This window comes from Spinacia oleracea, chromosome 3 (assembly GCF_020520425.1).
Source record: "Spinacia oleracea cultivar Varoflay chromosome 3, BTI_SOV_V1, whole genome shotgun sequence".
Taxonomy (NCBI): domain Eukaryota; kingdom Viridiplantae; phylum Streptophyta; class Magnoliopsida; order Caryophyllales; family Amaranthaceae; genus Spinacia; species Spinacia oleracea.
In genome coordinates, this window is record NC_079489.1 from 21,978,968 (window position 1) to 22,006,964 (window position 27,997).

Sequence of the window (27,997 nt, forward strand, 5' to 3'; positions counted from 1 at the left end):
TTTAAAAATCAACACCCCCACTCACCACTCTCCAACCCTTACACATTTTCCATTAACTATATTAAAAAAATATCACACTATCAACAAACACCCATTAAATTAATAAGTCAAATCCAAATGTCTTAAACTCCGCACCGGTCAAACCAGTGCGAGTATTAAGGTACGGAGGGAGTATATAAGTACTCCCTCCGTCCCGGAATACTTGACCTGATTTCCTTATCGTGCCGTCCATTAATACTTGACCTGTTTCTAAAAATTGAGATATTCTAACAATATTATATTATTTCTCACTTCATCCCTATTAACCCACCTACCCCTACTCCATTCAAAAAATAATTAAAAATTCAACCCCTACTCTCCCCCAACCCCACTTCTTAACCTACCTCCCACTAACTACATTAAAATAATACCCCAATATCAACTACTACCTATTAAATTAAATAAGTCAATTTAAATCCCTTAAACTCTGTGCCGGTAAAACCGGATCGAGTATTCCGATACGGAGGGAGTAGTATTTTAGTTTAATAGCTTTGGTAAATCGACCCTAGTGTATCGCACCCAAAAAAAAAAAATCAATTAAAATAGTACTAAGTATTTATATGTAGCACAAGAGGTACGTGCGAACTCCGAACGCAGTATCCCTTACCTTAAGTACAGTACGTTTACCTTAATTACAAAAGTAAGGACACTAACCGGCCTTGTGTTAAGATCAAAATACATTTCTTACCTTAGCTTATACTCCGTATAAAAACACAAAATATAATTAACAACATAGGATCGGAGTATAGTACACTAGTACAGTGCATGCTCGTGATGACAACTACGAAGTAGTTTAATTTGAGCACATTATTGATAGACCTATATTTTCATATATGGTAGGATAGATGTTACGGCTAGACGTTAGTGAAGCGGAGATAGTCCTTTTTGGAAGGTAGATCAGCGATCTCATAGCCTTGAGGAAACATCTCCTTAGCTTGATCATTGTTGACACTTGGAGATATCACCACTTTTTGACCGGGTTTCCAATTAACAGGGGTGGCCACCTTGTGTTTGGCTGCTTTCTGCAGGGACTCCAACACCCTCACCACCTCGTCCATGTTCCTCCCTGTTGTTGCTGGATATAGGAAACTCAGCTTCACCTACACGTACATGTACATGTACATGAACACGTACTCATTATTGCTCGTTAACGAACCCAATTATTAATATAATATAATATAATATAATATAATATAATATAATGTGAATTAATTGTGTTACCATTTTATCAGGACCAACAATATGTAAAGCACGAGAAGGAAGTGGCTGTCCGTTGGAGCTTTTCTCATCAGGGTCCACCATATTAAGTTGCTTTATTATCTCCCTCTTTGGATCTGCTATTATCGGGTACGTCACCTTGTGTCCTCCCTAATCACGTACAAAACATGTATCATAATCATAATCATAATCATAATCATAATCATAATCATATATAATAACACCTAAATCTATATAATGACATAGTATATATTATATGCATACAGAATAGGCTTCAACGTCCTTGATCCACTCGTTGTGAGAGGAAATATCGTCACAAGATAGACCCAAAAGCTTCGCCCCTTTTTGTGTGAAATTATCAGCATAAGCAGCCATCATTCCTAATTCTGTTGTACATACTGGTGTAAAGTCACCTGCTTCAAAAAAACACATATATTGTTATTGTAGTTAAAAAACTATGTTAGATCATGAATTTATTTGAAATAAGCTACCAAAGAAAACGGAACCTGGATGAGAGAAGAGAATGGTCCAGGTATCAGCAAAATAATCATGGAGCTTGAATTTTCCCTTCGTAGTCTCCACTTCAAGGTTTGGCACCTTATCTCCTATTGTTATTCCTGGCATTTTTCTTACAAATACTTTATTCAATTCAAGCTAAGTATATCAAACTTGTATTTCTTCTATACATATATACCACAACTTTTTTTTTAATTTCTTGTGAATGCTACAGTAATTATTAATTAATTGTATCATGCCATTGCAAGGTGCATGTAGAGAACGTGGCACTTGTACTGGCTTGCTGGCTCCTTTGCATGCCCTTGAGTTCCGCATTTTCTCATTTTAATTTTTCTACCATTCTAGTCTCTTCCTACCATTCTAGTCTCTTCTGTAGGAACGAGTCAAGTAGATTCGAGTTTTACTGTGTATTTGGGTGTCCAATTGATTTTTAATCGGACATATTCCCCCACAAGCCTAATGGCTAAAAATATGACATAGGTCCTGTTCGACAAAACTAGCGGTAGAGGACAGCTAGCTTTAGGGCGTGTCTGGCGGTAGCCTTTGAGATAGCGGGTACCGTTTTGACTTTGTCAAGACACTACTTGTAAAATTTATAAGTGTTTGGTAAAGATCGATTTAGGTAGCGGTTAGCGGTTGAGGTAGCGGTTGGGTAGCTTTTGTCAAACGTTAAAATTAGTAGCGTTTAAGGTAGCGGGTAGCGTTTGACAAATTTATAATAAAGTAGTAAATAATATTCTTGCTTTTATTTTTATTTTATAATATCAACCGCTACTTTTAACGAACACTCATATTAATTACCCGCTAAACCGCTACCCGCTACTCAACCGTTAACCGCTACCCGCTACCGCTAATTTTGCCTAACAGGGCCTTAGCGGTTGAGGTAGCGGGTAGCTGTCAGTGTAGCGGTTCATAATATGAGTGTTTGGCAAAACTAGCGATTGAAATTGTAAAACACAATAAACATTATTAATTTAAGTCAAATAATAACCATTTGACGAATTAATAATCATACTCATACGGCATTTTAATAATAAAATAATAACAATAAAAATTTTAAAATGGTATATTTATACACATATAGAATACTACATTGCTCCGGGGAAAAAAAAGACGACATTCTTCTTCTTACAATAAATAATGTTAATTTAAAGTATCTTATTACAATGACTAAATGCGTCGCCTTTCATTCCTTGCATTCCATAAAGCAACAGCTATATCGTCATGAATAGCCTTCATTTCGTTACAACTCTCCTCTACATTTCCACCACGTGAAGTAACACGGACATCAGATAGCTCAAATGAAGGTATGAAATTAGGATACTCTTCTAACACTCGAAAAAGGGGATCATCTGGGGAATTTATTCTAATATAATTATAGAGTGCAAATGTAGCAACTATAATATATATTTGTTTCTCGATGCTATATTGTGGCTAGGGGTGTGCAGAATGTGCCCGGGTCCTGAATCCGGTTCGGAATCGGACCTGAATTGTCCGGACCGGTCCGAATTGGTGGATTTAGGACCGAACACTGGACCTCAAAAATCAAGCATTCCGGATTTAGGACAGGACCAGACAAAATCCTGAATTTTCCGGTCTAATCCTGAAACCCGGATATATGCATATAAATGCTTTATTTTTATTTTTTCTGGGCAAAATACTTTAAACTCCCACTACTACATTTCTAGTCAGATGCGACGCCTGAAATTGTTGCATAAGGCATGAAAACCCGTCGCATTAGACCTAACGCGACGCCAAATGACCCTTGCATCCGGTGGCGTTGCATTAGGCCTAATGCAACGTTCAATGACCTTATGCAACGGAAAATTAATACCGTTGCATTAGGTTTCCATCTAATGCGACGGTTTGTAGATGGAGTGTCGCATTAGTTCTTTAGCTAATGCGACGGGTAATTAAGGTAATGCGACGGTTTATTTAGCTAATGCGACAGCTCATTTTAGCTAATACGATGGGTAATTTTAGCTAATGCGGCGGGTACCTACAATAGCTTAATGAAATAATACAACGCCTTTTCTCTAATGCAACGGTAAATTTTTGTACACAAAAAAAAACTTTTGTGCCCCTAATGCAACGGTTCATGATAATAATAATATAATATATAATAATAATAATAATAATAATAATAATAATAATAATAATAATAATAGCAAAAGATTTTCATTGACTTGAAAAGTAATATTACAATATTAGTACCCATAGGATGCCTACATTACAAAATAGTTGTTCACTAATTAATTTAGTGTTTTTAATGACAAAAGTACATAAAATTAAAATCCATAGAAACAAATTCAATATTACTAGCTAGGAATTACAAAACGACCCAAAACAAATAAGAGCCTCCACCGTCTTATTGCTAGATTAACATTTCTTCTCCATTTAGCGCACCATGCTCCTGCAAGTTTAAATCACGAATGAGCACAAGTTAAAGATGGTACAAGTTTAAATCCAAAAGGTGTTGAATGTGGGGCAATTAGAAGATCTTCTAATGTTTAAATCCTAAAAACGGAGCAATATTGTAATAATAAGGGTGAAGCTGACAGAAAGCAAAGAACTCTTTTCCTGTTAATTAGTGAACCAAAACTTCCTGGTTAATAAAAAAGGATGGAAAAACTCAGAGAATCAAGAAAAAAAGGGTTCTTAATAACAACAATATTAGTTGTTATGATCATAACACCAAAAACAAAGGCAATACATATAAATCCAGTGCATGAACTATTGCCACCTAGCTACAAGACAAACAGCAATTGAGGGAGTTATACTTGACAGTAACTCTAGGAATTAAGTAGAGAAAAGATAGAGAGAAAAGGCATTGTGTATTCTGAAGAGTGTAAGTGAGAGTTATACTTAAATAAGGATTGATGATAATTGACCGGGGAAGAAAATACGTTGCCCATGCAATACGCCATTGAAGACCCCGGGTACAATCTGCAAGGAGTTCATAGGTACCAATATGTGCATTCATTTCGAAAATCTCATAAAATTTACCCATCTGATATAACAGTTGCTCATAAATCAACCATTTTTATAAATTTGCATTCTGTGAGAGCACATATGATACACGTTACTCATCTCCTAGTAAACTAAAAGTTGTTGAAACACAAATTTGAAGTCGTATTATGCATTATAGAGATGATCAAGAATAGAGATAAAATGAACTAATCAGATCAAGCAAAATAGACCAAACAACATATCAGCAAATGTCAACCAAAATAAACTATTGCCAAACCATAACATTAAGCAGCAAAGCAGTGGGTCATGCACCATAGTCCTCTAGCTAACTCAATAATTCTAACTTTCCTCTAGCCTAACTGATCAGATGCAATGCACCATACCAACTCTCCCATGCTGAAAACGTATGCAAGAAGAAAGACAAAGAAGCCAACAGTACAAGACAAGGAGACAACAGCAACAACATTGGCAGAAGGAGGGAACAACCTCACTTAGTGGAAACGGCCCTATGGCTCATTAATGCATTTTGTCTCTGTCACTTAGCTTTAATTGTTTTTGTCTCATATTAGAATTCTATCTATAAAAAGAGAAAGGGAGAGAAGAAGGAAATCATCTTGGAAATCATTGATATTGTGGGAGAGTGAGACTTCTCGAAAGTCTCTAAATTGTAACAAGCTTTAAGCTTTTATTCCTAAATATTATAACTACCTTTCTCTCTTATTCCCTGTTTTTTTGTGAGTTTACTGTAAGGAAATTCTGAGTTCCTTGCATCAGAAAAACAAGAAACAATGATCAGCAATACTAGGAGATGAGTAACGTATATACATTAGACCAGCATCAACTATTAGACCAGTAGCAAGAAAGAACAAACAGAAGCAACAAAACAGAATGCAACTATTAGACCAACAGCAAGAAAGAACAAAACAAAAGCATCAAGAAAGAACAATTACAAACTATTAGACCAACAACAACTATTAGACCAACAGCAAGAAAGAACAAAACAGAAGCAACAAAACAGAATGCAACTATTAGACCATGTCAAGAAAATTCACTACTATCTACTCATCTAGGATAACAAATAATTCACATGACAAGAACCAATTTATCATAAGCTCCTAGAGATGTGAGATACCTAAACAATAACATCAGAGTGTATAATTTGCATCTCCTTTGCAAAATCTTGGTCACTTAATAATATTTGATCCGTGGATGAAACTGAGTTGAACTACATGCCCATGTCTACGGTAATTCAGAACTTAAAAGTGCCTCAGAAACAATAATAATACTTGAATCGTTTTATTCTGCAATTCTTAAATGCATAACTCCCTGACACTCCGCACTCCGCAACCAGGGAGATGGACAAGACAAAGGAAAAACACAACAAAAATGCAAGCATAATCTGCAGAAAATAAGTTATTGGAAAACGACAATATATAGCTTCCTGATTAGAGCCTGGCAGGAAGATTTTGCACAAGAAAGATCCTGGAACGGTTTGCATTTAATTATTTTATATTCTAAAAAATTTTGTTTAACTTATTTTAGAGCTAAATTTTTCGGTATCTAGCAATAAATAATTAAAATAGATTTATCGTTGAAGTTAATATTTGATCGTGTCATTGATAACTCGGGTAAATCGGGTAGCGGTTGTCACAGGTCGGGTCAATAGCAGGTTTCATCGAGTTACAATCGGTTTCGGGTTGACATCGGGTCGGGTATCGAATCGAGTTCGGGTCATTGTTCGGTCGGGTCAGTTCGGTTATCGGTCATTTTCGGGTCGGGGTCGGGTTCGGGTTCGAGTGTTACAACATCGGGTTAAAATCGGTTATCGATTTTTTCGGGTCGGGTACAGGTCGGGTTTCGGGTTACCTGTTTTACCGTAATTTCGGGTCATGATCGATTACGGGTTCGGTCGGTTCGGGTCGGATTTTCAGGTCGGGTCAGTTTTTGACAGCTCTATACTATACAAGTCCATTGTCTTAATTTATCAATGACAAAACCAAAGAAAAAAAGTATTAGTATAACAGATCGGTTTTGTACCTGTGGACTAGCTGGCAGCATGTTTAGACAATTATTGGGACTTTGCAGGAAGGATGAAACTTCTTTTTCAATTAGATCCTTTGCACTATTTGACAAATCTATCACAACGAGTATCAATTATCCTCTTTTTACCAAAGCCATCAAAATCAAGTAAGGTACTTTATTTTATTTTACCTAAGTATATATATAGGATTCTTGTAATAATTAATGTTTTTGAGAGCTTGAGAACTAAAAAATCAAATTTGGGGATCCTCTCAATTCTTCCTCGCCACTTCTGTTCTTCATGATTCAGTTTCACAATACACCATGACTGTTATAGATTGAGATTAAAGTTCTTTGTAAAAGTATATATAATTAACATCAAAATTTAACATAAATTAAAACAAAGTTCCAGAAACATAAAGAGAACCGAACATCATGAAATTTCATACGAAGTATATGATTAAACTCAGAAACATAAAAAATAAAAATAAAAAATTAAATAAGGGATATACATACCTGAAACCGATGATATTAGCCTGCTTGGAGAGATGATTAGAGACCAAGGATGAAGGAGATGAAGAGAAGCATGGACGTGGGAGGATGATATTTTTTTTTGTTTGACTGAGTATTACGTGGGAGCAGAGATGAGAATAGGTAAAACCTACACCACTACTTTTATGGGTTGAACTCTACTTTTTTTAACGTTTGTGATAATCTACCCAACCACTACTTCCCCCGCTACCCGCTACTTCAACCGCTAATTTGCCAAACACCACTTTATTTTCCAACTAGCGTTTTGGGAAACGCTACCAGCTACCTAGACCGCTACCGCTGAACAGGGCCATAAGCTTTAACCAACGATGGTTCAACTCCAAGGCTTATTCAAATGGCCCAGGCCTATTTGGCAATAAATGCCCTAAACAACATTTACTACACAAACATTATAAATAAGCTGTCAAGGCGCATAAATCAAGGTACATCCAATTTATTGCCTAAACACTCATAATCTAGAGAACTCTCTCTAGAATCCGAACAAGTACTTACTTAGGCATCGGAGGGACTTTCCTCGAAAACATCCCCGAGTCTAGTGACTTTGTTATTGTGCAGGTATATTTGGACTCCAGACAATCAAACAAGAAATATCTTCCTCATTTACATAAGGGTCGGGCCTCCAGTTCGAAGCCCATTGTTTCAATTTCGGAGCATTTTGGCGCCGTCTGTGGGGAAGATACTACAAAGCCTTGCAAAACCAACCATTTTTCATCCAAGGTGAGAATATCAGCAACAAAAATGATATCATTTCTCAACAGCTCAAGGAACCAACTCCAGGTTTCTGCATTTTCTGTCTCAACCACTGCCCAGGCCACAGGGAATATATTGTTTTCCCCATCCTTTCCCACTGCTATCAACAATATGTCAGGGTATGCACCTCTTAAATGTGCCCCATCAACCCCAATAATAGGTCTGCATCCACCCATAAATCCTTCTTTGCAAGGTTGTAAGCAGACATACAACCTTTGAAACAAGGGTGGTGGATTCTCTATGCCTTGAACCTTCACAAAAACAGTGCTTCCCGGGTTATACTTCCTAATTGCAGCTGCATAGTCCCACACCCTCTTATATTCTAAGCTAGCATCACCAAAGATCATTTTCAAAGCCATTTGTTTAGAATAATATGCCTTGAAATATCCAATTTCCGACTTCACTTCTCTCCTTGCTCTCCTTATAAAAGCCTTAACCTTTGTGTTTGTTTCATCCCTCCAATCATCTAAGTATCTCTCAGCTAGATACTTTTAGGTGACCTTGGGGTTCTCATATTGCCACCCACAAATGTGCTCTGGCCTGATGCTTTTATTCTGCCAACTTTCTTCCCCCTTCAACTTCCTTGCATGAAGCTTAAATCTACACTTTCTCTTCTGTTTACAACTACAACTTAGAATCCTAGCCTTCTTCCAAGGACACTTACACCTCAGCACAATAAACAGATACTCTCTTTTTGTTATTGTGTAAGTAGTAGTAGTTGTACCCCTTTTCAATTGCATTGTACCTAATAGCCTTCCTCAAAATTGTGTTAGATGAAAACTTCAACCTTTTCACAACTCCACACTACCTTTGAAATCTGTTGAAGGATTAAACACAGGGTAGTTAGGGCCTTCATCATCTGACCCTATAACTCTTACAAGCTCACCATCACTGTCATTCAGCTCCACATCATCACCAATTCCTTTCCCACCAACATCACCCTCTTCATCTGAATAATTGTTTGCAACCCCTTCTCCTGCTGCCCCTGTCAGTGCACCCAGACCCCTAGAAACATCTTCATTGATGTCATGATCTACAAACTCATGAAATAGATCATCATCATTGTCATCCTCAAAGTCATTTCCACTCAAGAGCACATCACTATCCTCACACTCACCCTCTACCACTGTATCCTCCCCTGCAACTCTTTTCCCCTCCCCTGCAGCTCTCTTCCCTTCCCTTGCAGCTCTTTTCTCCTCACCCACACCTTTTTTCCCCTGACTTACAACTCTCACCTGCTTACCTACAGATCTTTCCTGGTCAAACCCAACTCTCTCCTGCTCACTTTCAGCTACCACCAACTCACCTACAACTAGCTCTTGATCATCTTTAGGTCTCTCCTGAACACCACTAGGTCTCTCCTGATCACCTCCACCGGTCACACCTAACTGTGCCCTTTTTTTAGTTAAGGGTTCTCTTGAATAGGGAAACTGTGGGCTGTTTCTGTCTCACTGCTTGATCTAGCAGTGATAAAGATGTTTTAGGGATAGATGGGAGTATGAGGGATGGAATCAGATTTGATGGAGGAGTTGGGTTTTTTCTGGACATATTTGTAGTTGGAGGCAACTTGTTCACATGTTGTGAGTGTTGACTGGATTGAGGGTTTTGACTACTAAGGCTGACTGTACTGCTGACTTGGACAATAGATGCCCCCCCTTGCCGAGTCACCACATAATTACTCCCTCCTCCACTTCCCTCAGTTTCACTCTCACTGTACCACCTCACATGTGCAGGAAATCTACTCCTCATATCAAACCCCTTATCAACATGTACCACATACAATTGGTACGATCCATCCTTCTCGGGTGCGCTCAAAAAACCGGGAATCTCAGCGTCACTCTTAATTTCTTTCCTACCATTCCCATTTAAGCTACAACCACGCCTTCTAAACCATATTTGACCCACCTCATCATATCCCTATTCCCTCTTAATCCAATCACAAAACTCAAAATAGCATACTTCCTCAACATTTGTATGCAGTGCCATCCCCGCCTTAGGATTATCACCCCTTTCATACGTTGTTTTATTAGTATTCGTTACAAAATGACCCCCGTTAAAGAACCTAATTGTGACAGCCCCCATCAATTTATACCAAGTGTAGTCTACGTTAATCCTACCGTTAAACTTGATGCACACACACAATAACACACTACTCAATAACTTGATTTTAATCCAAGCACAACCAAATTCAATTAGAAATAATCCAACATTCATACACAAATTTTCAGTTTACTGTTTTAAGGTTCACACACTAACACATTGGTTTCAGAATCCGATTAAGCACTAATTATACAATAGTCCTAATTAATTAATCATAAATCCCTAATTGTTTAATAAAAATCGAAAATTTAGGGTTTAAATCCCTAATTAATTAATCATAAATCCTTAATTGTTTAATAAAAATCGAAAATTTAGGGTTTAAATATTGTTAATTACCTTGGTTTCTGTATTAGTCCGTAATTCCCAAAAAACTATGTCGTTTTCCTCTTCCTTTTCCTTGATGTTGATGCCTTCCTCTTTCCTATTGGGCGCCATTGATGTACAAAAGAGCAGGACAAAACAGAGCCAAAAAGGGAATACAGTGAGACGAGGTCAGAAATTTTAACCAAAAATGGAAAAAAAACATTCAATTTAAGTAGGTGAAGAAAGTGACGTTCGAAATTCATGACTTACAACATTCAATGGATGGAAATTGATGGTTGGAGCTTCATTAATGGCGGTGCAGGAGTTCCTTTGGTTTTCCAGATTTTTTTTAAAGGTTTTTAAGCAATTCACCTTTATATTGGAAGAAAAGGAGGGGAAATGGTGTGAATAAGAAAAAAGGAGAGCATGTGACCGGCACAAGCCAAGTCAAACCGGAAAATCCTTGGTCAACGCCTGAAAAACACCAAAAGGTTGTCTTTCACAAGTTAATTTTACTTTAAGGTCTGATTTCACAATTTCTTTTTAAAAGGTTGTTTCTCGCAAGAAAATGGTTTTAAAAGGTTGTTTTTGGAAATTTTGCCTTATTGTTATGACTTTTACACAAAATTTAAACCACAAAATAGGCTACTGTAAGAAGGAGAGAGAAATCAATATTCATCAAAGGGAGTTTTTAGTTAGAGATGAAAACAGATAGGGAGATAATGGTAGTGAATCAGTGACTAGTGAGTAGTGAGGCCGGCAAAAACGTATTAAAGGTTATTTTGGTCATTTACTGATTTAAAGTTGTCCTGCATTTAGGGTTTTCTTTACTACATTTAGTACTTGCTATGCGCATAATCAAAATCCATAGTTGATCTATTCGGAATAAATCTATCCAAATCCAATTGTTTTTCATTCAAATCATCACAAAAACACAAAATTTCAATAAAAATTAACCTAATTTTAACAAGAATCGTATTTATAAAGAAAAAGAAGATGAACTCTTACGCCTTCTTTGGTTCGATTGTGAATCATATTGTAACGAATGTGACTTGACATCAGGCTCTTCCTTGATCCGGGACAGGAGGAAGAAAAGGTGATTTTTCTATCCATGCTAAAATATGAAAGGGCGGTGGAGTTGAGAAAGAGAGAGTGTAAGATTAGGGAGAGGAAATTTCTAGGGTTTGGGATGAAGGTTGGGTTTAAATTAAGGGTGAGGGTATTATCGTCTATTCCTAGGGAACACGAAAAGTGTATTTATTCATACACCCTCATCTTTTCACTTATATAGTAGAGATATTATTTTTATATTGTTAAGAAATTACTAGTAGAGTAACATTTATTGTTCACCCTTGTTGGGAAAGGTAAAATCGTCTACACAAAAATGAACAAATTTTACAAACAATAGCCACCCAATTTCACTTTCATTTTAAAGCATTTTCTGTTGGAACTTTCCTCTCGCCCTCTATCTTTCTCCCCCATTCTCTCTTCCCGTTTCTTTCCGGCGAACGACCGCCCTGTACTGGCCGCGGCACCAGGTTAGTCACACACCCCTTCCCCTTCTTTTTCTCTATCTTTCTTTACCTGCACCGCTGCTTCTGTCGCCTCAACGAATTTGATCGCCGGCTATCCTGCAGTGATGGTGACGACTGATCCTCATTTCAATTGTGATCTTTCTCAAATTTCTGAGCTTTTACTTTTCCTTTTTGATCTACTTCTATAACGTTAGATATTTCCTTTTGCAAACAATGCAGTAAGAGTTCATGATCGAGAATAGTCTATGAAATTAAATTTTAGTACAATTTCGTTTCTATTTAGCCCTAGTTTTCAGTTGTTCTGATATTAATTCGTACTTTTATATGGTTTTAATTTCGCGATTAGGTTGTTTTGATTTTAAAAGAGTTGGTATTTGTGATCATTTTGTTTATTTTTGAAGTATACCACATATTTAATTTTGCGAGTTATCATGTTATTTGATTAGTTAGTTTGACAATGAATATACAGATTTTCTAATTTTAGAAGAAGAAGAGCGCCAAATATAGGAGGAGAAATCATTTTCGGCGAATTAGTAAGGTAATCCCGTGAACACCACTTTGCCGGGCAAGACCCTCAAGAGAATCAATTATTTGTGTTTGATATGATTTTATTTAATCTTTTATATGCTGTCTTGGTTGGAGCTATGTTACTGCTTGGTAGGTTTTGTTATAATGCTATTGTGAAGAAGTATTGCGACTAGAAAGCTCGAAGGAGTTTATTCCTTCCTGAGCTTAATACCGTATACATGACGTTTTAGGGTTTATTTAAGTATTATCCTGGATTTCCATATTATCTTTCATTGCTAAAAGTGTGTTAGTATTGTAATTCGATGATATTGTGTATTCAGTTAGGGACACTCAACTACTCACTAGATTGAATTCACGAAAATTTCACTATCTTTTTTTTATCCATAATTACTCCATCCGTCTAGGGGTGCAAACGAGCCGAGTCGAGCAGGATGTTCATTTAGTTTAGGCGAGCTCGAGCCCGATCCCGAACTTTCAACCGACTGTTCGTTTAAGAAACTTTGTGTTCGTGAACGGTTCATGAACGTCTCGTGTATTAATCAAGCCGCGTTCATATACGAGTTTCTTAAACGAGCTTTTTACAAACGAGCTCTGCGATTTAGAGTTTACCCACTTGAAGACATAATTTGGAATGTGTTATGTGTACTGATTTATTTATTCTATGATAATTTTTTTAGATGTTAAAATCCAAAATATAATTTTATCCATATAAAACAATTATGTATGACAAATTTGATTATGAACATAAATAGATGAGTTTGTTCATGAAAATAAATAAACTAGTTGTTCATGAACTTAAATGAATGCTCATACATATGTTCATGTTCAAGCTCGTTTATTAAACGAGTTTCAAAAGTTGTTCAAGTTTGGCTCAATTATTAAATAAACAAACATAAACGAGCTTTAGCCGAGCTGAGCCCAAGTAGTTTATTGAGAGTCTCGGCTCATTTGCACCCTACCTCTGTCCCACATTACTCGTTACACTTTCCTTTTTTCATCCTTCCCACATTACTTGTTACACTTCCAAATTAGGTATGGTCCCACGATTATTATATTGTCCCTTTCATTCCACTAACAAAAGTTTGGTCCCTCGCCCTCTCGTTCAATTTAAAAAACTATCTCATTAACTCTTATCACAAACAATTAATAAACAAACAACCACTATCACCTAAAACTTTGTCCAAAGTTAAGTATAACGAGTGATATGGTACGGAGGGAGTATGTTTATTTTGCACGATATACAAGTGTGAAGGGCGGTTTACTTTTATAGGAGTTCTGATGTTAAACGGATGTAAAGTAAAACAAGGGTGATATACATGATAAGAGGTGACATTTATGAGTGTCCCTCATCACAGGATAAGTGCTTGGAACTGGATATTAAGTTAGAGGGAGTTTAACTATCTTATTGTGCATGCAAGTATTACCTTTAGATATTTGGAGAGTTGAATGTTAAATTGTATTTTATCATTTTCACGATACATGCATCATTTTGACTTTCTACACTATTAATACACTAACTTTGACTATCAATATCTTTAATTACATATTAATAGAAATTAGATATTTTGAAAATATATATTGAGATTAACCAAATAACAATTTAAACATACAAATTGTCTATATAATTAGTAATAAATGTGGTCAAAGTTAGTACAATAAAAAAAAAAAAATTAACCTAGAAGGTTTCACCATCATTGTAAGCATGTTATTGGCTTTTTTCTTGCTGATGTTATCTAGGCTATTGAAATGTCAAAACTAGCATGGGATAGGTTCTTAGACTTGATTAGCTGATATTAAATGAGCGTGCTTTGCTTTTAGACTTGATCAGCTGATATAAATTTGGTTTGAAAATAATCGACGAAGTATGATAGGTTCCGAAACATATGCATCAATTGATTTTTGATAAATGGATTTATAAACAGGCTTTACAAAGTACGTTTGAGCATTTTTATTTTATGAACGGGGGACATGAATGATAGTTTTTTTGCCTTTAAATGGTTTTTCAAACCTCAATTGTGGTGTTTTTGGTCTAGAAAGGGCAATATATTATTTCCTTCGTTCTCTTTTAGAGGCAAAGTTCCTATTCTGGGTCGTTTCTTTTTAGTTGCAATTTTTTATTTTTGACAACTTTCCCCATTTGACTTTACCAAACTACTCTCATCCGTATTCAAAAACCCACATTTCCCCCTAATTATATCTAAAAATGGGGACATGAATGTAATTTACTACCTACCCACTTGCATTGCAAAATTTGGGGTGAACAATAATGGTTGGAACTAAAACATAAGAGAGGAAAGTATTGTTTTTTGTGTTCTTCCTAGAAAGGGCAACGGATTATGGATAATTAGTTTAAATGATTTGGACTGCCCTCTCTTTAATGGTCACTTTTGAGACTTTTTGAGTGGTTTGCTTGATCACATGGTAGATTGAAAGGGTAGTCTTTGTGTTGCTAGGGAGTAAGGTTGTGCACATAGAGGAACTACATATTTATATATTTGGAAACACTACAAGACTGGTGTATGGGATAGCAGTAAATTGGCAGTGATTGACATGATACGAGCCTGCTTGCCTTACTTTCTGTAGTTTTATGATAAATAATGATTGATGAGTAAACAAATATTTTGGAAATCTACAAGTGTTATCATCTTATGTGATTCTGATTTCTTGTGTGCACTTTATTACTCTCTCCGTCCCTTTTTGTTCTTTACGTATTCCGTGTAGGGTGTCCCATTTTGTTCTTACATTGAGAATCTTTCCTTTTATAAAGCAATGTGTACTTTGCCTTAATTGGTTCAAAAAATAAATAAAGCAATCTTATTGGTTGTTAGATTAGTTAGTGGATTGAAGTCCATTTCTTTTTTAAATAAAGAATAAAAGTTGTTTTCACTTTATCCAAAATCCATTTATTGTCTTTTTCAGATAAAGTCAAAACATGATTAATGAATGTAGTAATTTACGTTTTTTTTAATCAAAAAAAGAATGTTTATCCTCATTAATTATACGTTAAATCTTGACTGACTTTTCGAAAGAATGCACATATATTAGCGACCTAGTGGAGTGGTGGCTACTGGCTGTTTTTTGTTTTCAGTTTTACTCTGTTATTTGCGTGTGTTTTTTCATTCGATACTCTATTGCGGTCAACTGAAAAACAGGTAGGAGTCGACTTAGTACCAAGTAGTAAGTTTATATTGGTTTTAGAAGTGAGAATAATGTTTCATAATCGCTCTGTAGTTATAAGAATTATGAAATCTATATTTAAGACTGAATTCAATCATGGATTACAATGTAACTTGACTAATTTGTAATTAGTTTCTTAGTTTTTCGGTATGAGGAAACTTGTCCTCCAGCTGTGTTTGTCTCTTTTTTCTACTCCCTCCATCCCGGAATACTCGTTCCAGTTTGACCGGCACAAAGTTTAAGACAATTTAGTTGACTTAATTAGGTGGTAGTTAGTGACATAATTTTTTACTCCCTCTCCCAGAATAGTTGTTACGCTCTCCTGAGCACACAGTTTAATGCGATAAGTAGTAGTGTGGTTATCAATTATTATTTTATTGAAAAAGTAGATGTGATAGGAGTTAGTGGGGTATTTTCTTAATTGAATGAGAGAGGGTGTGGGGACAAAAAAAGATTTAGTGGGAAGAGAGAGACAATATAATAATTGTGGGGTCATTCCTAATTTAGAAGTGTAACAACTAATGGGAAGCACGAAAAAGGAAAGTGTAACAACTAATCTGGGACGGAGGGAGTAATATAGTTAGTAGGAAATGTGTCAACTTTTTGAGAGGAAGGAGGGTGGGGTGTATGGGACCATAAAATATCTTGTGAGGGGGGAGGTCGGGGTAGGGTTGAGGGGTTGAATTATTTAATGTTTTTTTAAGAGGTAGGAATGTAGGTGGGTCAACAGTTTAGTGAGAGAAATGATATAATATTAGTAAAAGTATGTCATTTATAGAAACGAGACGAGTATTAAGGGACAACTTTATAAGAAAAGTGGGGAGAGTATTAAGGGACGGAGGGAGTAGTAAAATAGTTTTTCTTTTAAAAAAATATTATGAAATCTATTGTTTTTTTTCAATTTTTTTTTGGAGTTTTTTAAAAGTGTTATGATCATATATCAGAATTATATATTAGAATATGTAAATAGGACCATGATATTCACTGATGTTAGTATAAGTGTATAAGTGTATAACCTTGCATCTGCATTCGGGTGTTATGTCATGTAGCTCATTTTTGTTAAAAAAAGAAAATGACGTGTTACTTTTGTAAGTGATAGAGTAGGACCCACGACCACACAGGTACAATAACCAAATGCAAATATCTGTCTCTCTTTTATCATTGGGTTTAGCACTGCCTTTCTCGGAAGTTCCTCTTTACTTTTTCATTTCAGCTTTCCTTAGGAGTAGATGTACTGTTTTCATCTATAACTTCCCTTTATTTCTTTCCTTCACCGCTTTCTTATTGAGTAGTAATCAAGACTACCGTCTGTAACAACTATTTGTTTTAATCATGTCAGTGAATGTAAGTTTTCCTTTCTTTTACTCTGAATCGTTGATTGTTTGATTAGCTTTCATGTCACTTGGTAATTTGTATCTCATGATTCTCATCTACTAGCTCATCTGTATGTATCCTTTGCTAATTCTAGGACTGCTCACCCTGAGCTGGTGATTCAGTCTTTGTGGAGGACGTAGTCTTTAAGAAGGGGTTTCCTGGATTGCATATTTGAATATCTCGGCAAGTCAGGAAAATAGTTCATTGAAGACTGAATTTGTCTTTGCAAAGGCAAAGCTTAAATTAGTTTCCGGATCATAAATATTTTGGCAAATTTGAACTACTATATGAATTATAAAAATGGGTTGTATACCGAAACTGATGACTGGTTGTGATTTTCGAGGTTCCGTCATCTCAATTGTCGGAGGTAGAGGATCCTAGGAAGTGGTTGGGGTGGGGGGATGGGGGGGGGGGGGTACATTGGGCACCTTTTGTTGCAAGTCTTTTTTGTTCTGCCTTTCTGCACCATTGATATACCCCCTTTCCCGGTTCATAGATTGATTTGGAAGGTGAGAGCTTAATGTGCAAGTTTTGTTGTGCCAATAGTGAGTCGTGCTCACACGTCTTCCTTCATTGTGGTATGGCAAGTAATATTTGGATGAGGCTTTTTGCTGGGCATGGGGAATGCTGAGTTATCTCACATACTATTTTGGACGTGCTCCAAGTCTGATTTGTGGGCTTTGGAAGGGCCAAAGGACGATAGTTTGCCAAAATGCTTTTATGGCGACAGTTTAGTCTGTGGTCAGAACGGAATGCACAAATTTTCTAAGAACTGCTTTGAGTGCTGATTTTCTGTTGGACAGCATAACTTCTATAACTTCATTGTGGGCTAAGGCGTCGGGAAAGTTAGAAGTTACACAGTGGGGGAAATACAACGAATTGGGCTAATCTGTAATCTGGTTTTCTGCTGTTATGAGGAGATTGAGGACAACTTGTCCTCCATTCTTGTATTTTCTACTACTTGCTGATTTACAAAACATTTTTCTGTATCATAAGATTAAAGGGGCTGAAATATGGCCAAGTTTTATGTTGAGGGGGCATAGAGTGTGGTCTGGACATTGTGGTAAAAAGAATGAATGTGTAGTGAACTTGAAAATCTGTTATAGTTGGTGGAAAACTGCTGTAGCAGAGGGTGAGGTGTATATAGTTTGTTGTTTGGACATAGTTTCTGACTTTTGTTGTAGGCACTTCAGGTATTACACACAACACCTAAAATGAAGTTAGATAATAATGAAAAAAGGACTCACAAAAGATGATAGCAATATAGGACTCACAAAAAGATGACAGAAAAATATTGCGAATAAGAGAAAACAAAACCAGTTTTTCGTGGTCCCTTATGTTGGAATTGACATTTTTGGGGTGAAGAATAGTATCGCTCAATGCTCATGCTAAAAGTTGTGTTAACTACAATAAAAAAAAGTAACTAAAATACTCATCTAACGAAGCCTCTGCTTCCTCCCTTTCTCTCTATCCCTTGCTAGTTTCACATTGGCCCAGAATATGTAATGTGAGAATTTTTTTGATTATCCATTCAATTTGGCGGTTTTTGTGTTTGAATGCAGATATGAGTCAGCAGGCTCAATCAATTGATGCAAGAGGGAAGCATCGGATTTTAGCTGAATTAAAGCGGCTTGAACAAGAAACAAGATTTGCGGAGGTAAGTTTTTATTTTCGTTTGGCAAGTATACCATTTTTGTGGGATGTTCTTTTAGGCGGTGGATGTTCTTGCTTACAATGACGTTTAAATGTACTTCAAGTGATGTTTTGAACTAATACAAATATGTAAAATCTTGCCTGTAAAATATTACAGAAATTTGGGATAGATAATGAAGTTTATTGTGAACTGTACACGGTCTAATATCATAATTGAATCTATCAAGAGAATGGAAACTAGTGAAGTTGAACTGTTGACTTGTAGGGCAATATAGTAAGTCAGACACATAAGGACTAAGGAGAGTACAGTACCGGCGTCTCTGGTTCGGAATGTACTGGTGCTACTTTTGGTCATAGCCTTGTAGGTAATGTGGTTCATTTTGTACCCTCCTCTTCAGCGAAGGCTTAAACTTTGTCATGTTATTATAATATTTTCTTATGCTATAAATTCAGAGAACATTAGCGAATGTCCTGTTTTGCCAAATGCTGCCTGATTGCTCTTTTTCAAGAAGAAAAATTTGTTCAATCAAAGCTCAACCACTGTTACCAGAAGTGCATATAGGAATGTCTTTACTGTAGAAGTTATCAATCCTGATATGTGCTTGACCACTTTCTTCTTTTTCCGTTTCATATGCTCCTCTTCCACTTGCCTTAGTTTTAATACCTAATGGAAGTGGGATGAGAGGTAACATGCTTTTATTGTCCATAGCTCACATGCCATCTGAATTTAATAAGGAAAATGATTCTCAATGGGATGTTTGGCTTCTTGGGTACTTGGGAACCATGCAGGATTTCCATGTAAAGGGGTATTGGTCCTAAAAATAGAACTAGTTAAAGCTAAAGTTTATTGTGGATGGATTAACTTGGAAGTACACGTAGGCAGTATTAGCATTAGTTTTTGTCAATTGTACTACAATATAGTTTCTTGATTGAGAGAAAATGATCAAGGATTATGATACGTGTGACAAGAGTAGGAGTTTGTCGAAGAGAGAATTTATTTGTTCAGTGATATATATAATAATTCAAAACTTTAGAAATTTGCAAACCAACTCTTTCCCCTTTGTTTTCCAGTATTAATGAAAATGCATGTCCATTTCTTTGTAGACGAATTCTGAAACTTTTGAGTTGTAAATTGCAACTTCTGAAAATGCTGCCATTTCTCCTTTTCAGTTTCTCATTCTTCTTACCTCTCTAATAGAGATATAGAAGGAAAACTCAATGATGGTGTGTTTGTTAGGATTAAGGAACAGAGTCTGGAAAATATTTGATTGTATGTGGTTTCAGGAGCGAGGGCATGATGGATGGGATAGTTGGTTCTTTTTGCATGGGGAGTAGACAAGTAATTTGGTAAGGTTAGGGTTTCTGGATGGGTTAACCATATCTAACTCAAATTGGAGATTTGAGAATTATGGATTTTGTGAAGGGGTAAGAGGGCTTTGATCCTTATTCAAGGAGGTAGTCCAGTGATATATGGATGGACCTCAAGGTGGCACTTAGTAGGGTTGTGATTGACGTGAAGGTTGTATGGTTGTCGGTGATTCTTTACATGGTGGATTAACTCTTGATTTGATGCTTGTGGTCATTAGCTTCCCAATTTGGAGGGAGAAGAAATTGAAGTGGGTGCGAGTTTTTTTGGTGAACTAAGGCTTGGTAATATTCAAGTGCTATTGCATGTGGTCGTGGTGATTATAGTGTTGCTTTGGATGATGTTTGTTAGACGTAATGTTAGAATCCAACATTCCTTTACTTGTGTTTTGCTTAATGCTTTCTAGGACTTTCTAGGTTTTTAGGCTTTAGATAGAATTATTATGTTACTATCAATCTAGTGTTCATTGGTAGTGTTTAGCTAATTCGAAATAAACCTCTATGAGGATTGAGGGGTAATGAATGTATGAATTCTTACTTCTCACCAATTGTTTCCATCGCTTTATTGCTTGGCGGTGTCCAGGGTGTTCGGGGGGAATGAAATCAAAAAGTTTTCGCCGGTGGTCTGGGTGGTAGTGGTGGGTCCGCACCAATGAGGAGAGATAAAGTGGTATTGCGTGAGTTCGAGTTGCGGGTTCGGTGACAAAAACTACAATGTAGCATGGTGCTCATGGGTATTGGTCATGGAGAGTGTCAAGGTTGTTAGTTATCAAGTTGCTTGGCGTTTGATTGGTGTTGGTGGCTGCTGGTCGTAGCGGAGAGCCACAATGGCTATGGTGGTGCGTAAGACAAAGAAGATTGTAGAGATATTTTAAGTTGATTTTCTTTGGCTTAATTTGCTACGAATCCATGCTATTTGTTGTGATAATATTCTGGAAAATGGCTGGGCATATATAGAGAATTGGAGGGCTCAATTACGTAAGCCATGAGCTCACATTAATGGTTTTGGAAAACAACCAAACTTATTACCATGGAAGTTTTTAGAGAGGAAGATTAAACCGGGTACTTTGCATTTGCTGAGTTAACTAGAGCAAGCAACATGTGTGTGACATTTGTCAACCAAAATTGTCTTCCATAGCTTGTCTCAACACGTATGTAATAGTATGGAGGAAGTAGAAGGTATTTTGGCTTCTTAGAGTAATAAGGGTAAAAGCGTAATTTTGGTCTATTGGGCAAATTTTTGATTTTCGGGTTGCAAAAGAGAACTATATTTTTGGCTTGGGTTAATTGTACATTAGTCACCATAATTTTGGAAATTGGTTTACATAGTCATTCATTAAAATCACGAAAAATTACTACTTAGTAGAAATTGGTTTTAAAAAAATTTCATACTCCCTCCGTCCCAGATTAGTTGTTACATGTACCTTTGCACAAAGTTTAGGTGATAAGTGGTTGTTTGGTTATCAATTGTATTTTATTGAAAAAATAGATGTGATAGGAGCTAGTGGGGTATTTTTTTAATTGAATGAGGGAGGGTGTGGGACAAAAAGTTAGTGGGAAGAGAGAGACAATATAATAATTATGGGGTCATTCCTAATTTAGAAATGTAACAACTAATCTGGGGTGGACGAAAAAGGAAAGTGTAACAACTAATCTGGGACGGAGGGAGTACGTTATAAGCTAATAATAATATTAGAGGTAATAAAATATATGTTTAATGTGGGGTGTTACACATCCGGTGTCAAAACATTCGGACCGTGACACGTAGCATGAGGTTCTAAGGGTGGTTATTGGAAAGGTACATTAGGCCACGAAGGTAGCCCGTGGACGTAGCCTGTAATGAGTAGAAATGGCAACAAGGCGGACTCGGGTCGGACCTTGGGGGATCCGACTCCGACCCGATTACCAAATGGACCCAAAATTCGAATCCGAATTCAAATCCGAGTCCGAACTAGTATCCTCCGAGTCTGGATTCGTCAGACTATCAGATCTCCGAACTGTCTGACTTTCAGATCTGAAACATCAATTTTTTAAAATAAATTGATACTCTCTCCGTTTCGAAAAAATGGGGAGGGTTTCCATAAATAGGTGTTTCAAATTAATAGGGACACTCTACTTTGAAGTATATTTTTTGGGTGGATGACCCATCATATTTAATGCATCCACAATCTTCTTTTTCCTACTTTACTTTCAACATTCCACTCAATTTATTTTTATATTCTATTTTTACTCATAACTTTCAACTCAACCTCTTTTTTTATTTTTCTTTTCTTACACCACTCCACTAACCTAGTTTTTTATTATTTTTTTCTTATTAAATTCCACCTTTCCTATACTTATTCTCTACTTTCAAATCATTTTTCTATGTTGTGAAATGCGTAACTGTCCCTATTTTTTTCGAAACGGAGGGAGTATTTATCTACAACAAACGACTAATTCGAACTTTATCAAAAGAATATGCAAATTAATCTCACTTTTATTCATATAATCACTCAAAGACTGGTATATATTACACATTTCATAAAAAAAATTATACATTTACATAGATCCAAAACATCAATAAATTGGTGGATGTGACACTAATACTCTATCGTAGTAAGAAAAATAAAAGAGAATCAAATCAATAATAACAACCTACAACTATGAGCCGATTTCCTCCAAATTTCGATCTTCAAGGTCAGTATTAATTGAATTGAAGCTGGGAGGCAACCGTCACAAACTTGCAATTGTAGTGACGCATGGAAGAGATTTCAAGGAGTGTGAGTAAGCTTCACATATTTGAAGAGATTTTGTTAGCGTTTCCATAGATTGCAGTAAAAAGTTGAAGGAAGGAGATGATGAAAGGTTGGAGAGAGAAAGTATAATGGGAAAGAAGGAGAATGGAGAGAGAAAATAAGACAGGGTAGTGGCGGAATTGTCAAGGATGAGACTAGTTTTATATCTTATATATACCATGTGTAGAAAAAACCACATATCTCTAAATGGACCGGACTCGAGTTACCATGTGTAAGATCCAAGTCTCAACTCCTATTCTGGTTTAGACTATTTTTGTCAGACTCTGACTTTCCGTTGTCGGATTTGGATTGGACATTTATCTTCGGAGTCAGATTGGATTCGGACTAAATTGGCATCCCTAGTATTGAGCACGACGTATCTCTAAGGCTGTACGTAATACAATTTATGGGCATTCAAACGGTTTATTAGTTAAAAGAGGTTCACCAATTAATTTAGTTATAGATTCGAGAGGTTTAAGGGTCTTACCTTAGCGTGTACAAGATGGTGGTCTTTATCACTACAAGAATCTTAGCTTTAAATGACGGCAAGAATCGATCGGTAAAAGTTGAAAAACGTTCAGTAATATTTTACCGATCGCCATTGGTCGTTAAAGGGTAGTCGGTATAAACTTTATTGTTAAATGAACTAATACCGACTGAAAGGCGGTCGGTAAAATTTTACCGACTGCTAATATTGTCGGTAACTATTGACTGCTAATACGGTCGATATTATCGACCGCTAATACGGTCGATATTATCGACCGCTAATACGATCGATATTATCGACCGCTAATACGATCGATAATTTTTGTCATAAAACTTTTTTTAAAAAAAAACCAGCAACCAGATTTACTAGTATCCATATTTGAATTCATGACAATTTTGGCTTTTAAATTACATGCAAAAAACATCAATCCAACAATAATATAGAGAAAATGTCATGATATTAGTACTCCCTCCGTATTTTTTTAAGAGATACACTTGGCCGGACACGGGTATTAAGAAGAATATTGAATGAAATAAAATAATAAAGCAAGTGGGGTTGGATAGATATTTTAATAATTAAATATGTGGGGACCATGTCATTTTGGTGGGTGGAGGGTGGGGTGGGTTTATGAAAATATTTGTTTAATAGGATGGTGGGTGATAGGGTATATCAGTGTATAAAAAAGCGCAAAGCGCACTAAAGCGATATGAGTCCTAGAGCTTAAGCGCAAAGCGCAAGCGCAAGGCGCGGGCTTCATTGAAGTGAAGCGCACTTTTTAAGAATTAAAGATTTTTACTATTATGAATATATATCTCACTAAAATAACCACAAAAATATATAAACATCAGATTTGCTTCCAAAAATATATTACTCCTTGCTTTAACAAAAATATATTACTCCTTGCTTTAACAAAAATAAAGCATATAACATAGTGTTTATCCAGAAGCTAGAAGCTAGGGTCGGCTGTTGTGACTGTTGTCTTCTCTTTTCTTCTTTTTTGGACTATTGGTATACTTTCTATTGTTAAGGATTAATAGGGAGTGGTCCAAAACACAATAACAACATATAAAAAAAGCTTGCAACATAAAGTAATAATAAAAAAAAAGAATTTCAAAGAAGCACCAAAAGCGTGCTTTTTGCACTTCGCGGGCTTCATGCGCTTAAGCGCGCTTCGGCGGCTTAATCACAAGAGCTTTGCTCAGATCTAATTAAGCGTTTTTCCCTAGAGCTTCGAGCTTCAGGGCTTAAGCGTGCTTTTTTAAACACTGGGGTATATTAGATGTATTATTTAATTAGATGGTGGGGTTAATAAGTTACTAAAAATGGCAAGTGTATCTCTTAAATAAATACGGCCGGAAAAGGCAAGTGTATCTCTTAAAAAAATACGGAGGGAGTAGATAACAGTCGTCCAACATTTACAACGACAGAAAACGAAAGTCACTTCTCTTTAATATTGAAACGAATTAAAATCATGTAACAAATCATTAGTTGAATACAAAATAATGAAGACACTACCAAATCTGAATCGTGTAGTTGAAAAAAAATCCAAGATTCCAAAATATCACTATATTGTCAAAAGAAATTTACTAACAGAATAAATTTAGATCTAAACCCAATGATTATATAAATTACAAAACCTTCCATAACAACTTTAGGATCTTCAAGCCTAATCCCATCTTTGCATAGCTTTCGACTCCAGATCCATGCTCATTTTCCGAAGACGGATCTCTCTAATGGCGAGTTCAAATCGATCTCATTTGTAACCATTGAAGACGAAGAGAGGAACCCCAGATTAATGAATAAATTTGAAGATCAAAGTTTATTGAAGATGAGCCGAAAAATGTGCGAGTAAAGTGAGAAATAGAGGAGGAAGATGCATGAGAAGATAGAGGAGGATGAAGGTACTGTTAAGGAGAGAAGTAGAGGTAGATGTAGGTGGCAGTTTAGGAGAGAAGGTGAGATCTCCTTGTGGAGGATTAATGAGAGAGAATTTGAGTAGAGGCAAAGGCGGAGGCGGAGAAATGGAGGAAGGTTTTAGGGTTTTTTCTTTTTATACGAGGTTGAGGTTTACGGAGGTGAAGGTTAGTCGTTTTCTTGTAAAAGTAAAATCAAGATTACCGACTGCCTGTTCATTGAAATTTAATTTATGCGGTCGGTAATTACTAAGTGTTATTTATGCGGTCGTTGATTTTTATTTTACCTACCGTAGCTATTGGAAACTATAGGTAGTAGTTGCAAAGATGGTTTGTTAACAAGGTCCATGACATGGCGGGTGAGCGGGTCTTGTTCATATAAATCTATGATGATTTATCATATAAAGAGTGATATGTGCATCTTGCAAATAGCCATGTTGCTTCTCTTAGGATCTGTTCTCTTAACCTGAATTTCACTTATATTATTTTATCTTATTGACCCTGAATTTATCTTATATTACTGTAGCTTATTACCCTTGATCTTATCTTATATTATCTTTTCTTATATTATCTTATTGGCCATTATCGAAAGTTATAAAAGGGTGTCATTTGAACTTATTGACCCTTATCTTATCTTATACTTCCTCCGTCTTTTAATACTCGCAACGTTTGTTAGTTTCACGCATGCCGATGCACAACTTTGATCATTTATATCTTAAATTCTCTTTATGCAAAAATTATAAAAAGTTGATATTTTGAAAATACACATTGAGACGAATCTAACAAGATCCCACATGACTATGTTTTATCTTATATAAAAAACACTACGAATAGTCAAAGTAGATTATATGAATAGTGGCAAAAGTCCAAACGTTGCGAGTATTAAAAGACGGAGGAAGTATTATTTTATTTTATTTAATATTATCTTATCTAAACTTATCTTATCTTATACTATCTTATTTTATTTTATATTATTAGATCTAGAATAAGTGAAAATAAGTTGTACAGAATGAGGAAGTAAAAATCGCAGTTTGTTATGTTTTTGTAAAAACATAACCAGCAAAAAAATTCAATGAAATGGTACATGTTTTATTCGAAATGGTACTTTGTTTTTAATGAAATGGTATTCTTTTTAACGAAATGGTACATGTTTTTATCGAAATGGTACTTTGTTTAACGAAACGGTACTCTTTTTTTAATGAATGGTACTCTTTTTTAAAGAAATGGTGCATGTTTGGCGCTGTGATGTGTTTGCTCACACATCACAGCATGCCGCCTTGCCGAGCTCTGAACAGAAGTGAGCGTTACAAATGCTTAGTAATCTCAGATTGTTTGCTGCCTCAAAATGGTAGCCTCTCTCTCATAAACTTTTTATATTGACTTAGGCTTGGTTTTAAGAATAGTTAAGCCTTTTGCTTGGGTTTTAAGAATAGTTATTGAATGTAAGAAAAATAATTGTAAGATGAGTATATTTTGAGACGAAGGCTACCGTTGGATGGTGTCTCTCTCAGCCGTAAGGAAGTTGATGGACACAGTAGGATTTTTCAGGATTACAGCCTGAGTCTCCTGCAGCGATAATAATAGTTCTAGAGCGTACACCTCCGTCCCATGTTTATTCAAGGAAAGAATTGGTATAGGACTATAGGGACTTAGAAACTCATGAAAAAATCTTGGAATAGGGGGGGGGGGGGGGGGGGGTAGTGAGATAGGGCCTAAGTTTTTTTTTTTTTTGTAATAGGTTTTACTGTAGGTCAGAAACTCTAGCTTAACTTTGCATTTTTCTCCTGCCTTCATATGTGATATATCGAACAAAGTAGGCTCGCCTAGAACACAAATTCTCTGTTGGGATGTGCATCCTGTCCTGTTATCTTTTTGATTCCGTTGCATTCTATGAAATAAAGGTTTATGCCATGATTAATGCTTAGCAATTTCAGTTCGCGATCTTTGTAAGCAGGAAGAACTGGAGCAGCTTGAAAAGACTGAGAATGCAATAGCTGCATGTAAAGAGTAAGTACCAAAATCAAAAGGCATGGTGCCTAATATCCTACGAATATAACTCCCTCCGTCCCTTAATACTCACACCTCAAGGAATTCTTACAAAGTACTCATATCAATTTGCCATTCAGGGTAGTAGTATGAGAAAGTTCTTATTTTACTTAACTAATTTAGAGTGTGGCCTATTATGTTGGATGAAGTTTTCTAAACATAGCATACAATTGCTTTCTGCCTTTCAGATTGCTGGGTAATGTAGAAGCAAAACCTGATCCCCTTCTCCCAGAGTAATGCCTCTTCACATTGGTCACGATTCTGCTATTTCTTGATTGCTTTAAAAATTCTGCATTAATATTAGAGGAAAGTTTATATCTTCATAAATGTTTGCTCCCCTCGGATTTCTTTGTTATTCTTGTCTGATAGAACCACTGGGCCCGTAAATCCGTCGTGGGATCGCTGGTTTGAGGGACCCCAAGACTCAAAGGGTTGCAGATGCTGGATATTCTGATGTTTGCTGCTATCAGGTGTTTGTTTGAGATCTATGCTAATTATATTGAAAAATACCATTTGACAATACTCATTGCTGTACAGACTACAGATGATATATTCTCTTCCTTTACCCTGTAATTGAAAAGTTTGTGTGCATTGTAATACAGACAGATGAAATTCGTTCGTTTTACCTTTTTTATATCGAGAGTGGCTACTGGTTACATGGAAATCAATCCCATACAG

At 36.2% G+C, this 27,997-nt stretch overlaps 2 protein-coding genes and 2 long non-coding RNA genes across 4 annotated transcripts; 2 read left to right on the forward strand and 2 right to left on the reverse strand.

Moving 5' to 3' along the window:
• Window positions 1-614: 614 nt before the first annotated feature.
• Window positions 615-1,895, reverse strand: LOC110779424 (1-Cys peroxiredoxin). The gene is made up of 4 exons (XM_021983941.2): window positions 1,764-1,895; window positions 1,522-1,670; window positions 1,261-1,407; window positions 615-1,139 (listed from the first exon to the last, which is right to left on the reverse strand). Exons 1-4 carry the CDS (start codon window positions 1,879-1,881, stop codon window positions 894-896), a joined length of 660 nt encoding a protein of 219 aa, XP_021839633.1. The 5' UTR covers window positions 1,882-1,895; the 3' UTR covers window positions 615-893.
• On the forward strand, window positions 1,262-5,463 carry LOC130470236 (uncharacterized). The gene is made up of 2 exons (XR_008930181.1): window positions 1,262-1,386; window positions 1,524-5,463. It is a non-coding gene; the product is annotated as an uncharacterized lncRNA (long non-coding RNA).
• Window positions 3,897-7,514, reverse strand: LOC110779734 (uncharacterized). Its single transcript, XR_008930180.1, has 3 exons — window positions 7,279-7,514; window positions 4,639-4,719; window positions 3,897-4,186 (listed from the first exon to the last, which is right to left on the reverse strand). It is a non-coding gene; the product is annotated as an uncharacterized lncRNA (long non-coding RNA).
• A 4,332-nt stretch (window positions 7,515-11,846) lies between these two features.
• Window positions 11,847-27,983, forward strand: LOC110791108 (guanine nucleotide-binding protein subunit gamma 2). The gene is made up of 6 exons (XM_021995863.2): window positions 11,847-12,005; window positions 12,472-12,540; window positions 18,644-18,738; window positions 27,228-27,280; window positions 27,508-27,552; window positions 27,689-27,983. The coding sequence occupies exons 3-6, from the start codon at window positions 18,646-18,648 to the stop codon at window positions 27,771-27,773; spliced, it is 276 nt and encodes a 91-aa protein (XP_021851555.1). The 5' UTR covers window positions 11,847-12,005; window positions 12,472-12,540; window positions 18,644-18,645; the 3' UTR covers window positions 27,774-27,983.
• The last annotated feature ends 14 nt before the right edge of the window (window positions 27,984-27,997 follow it).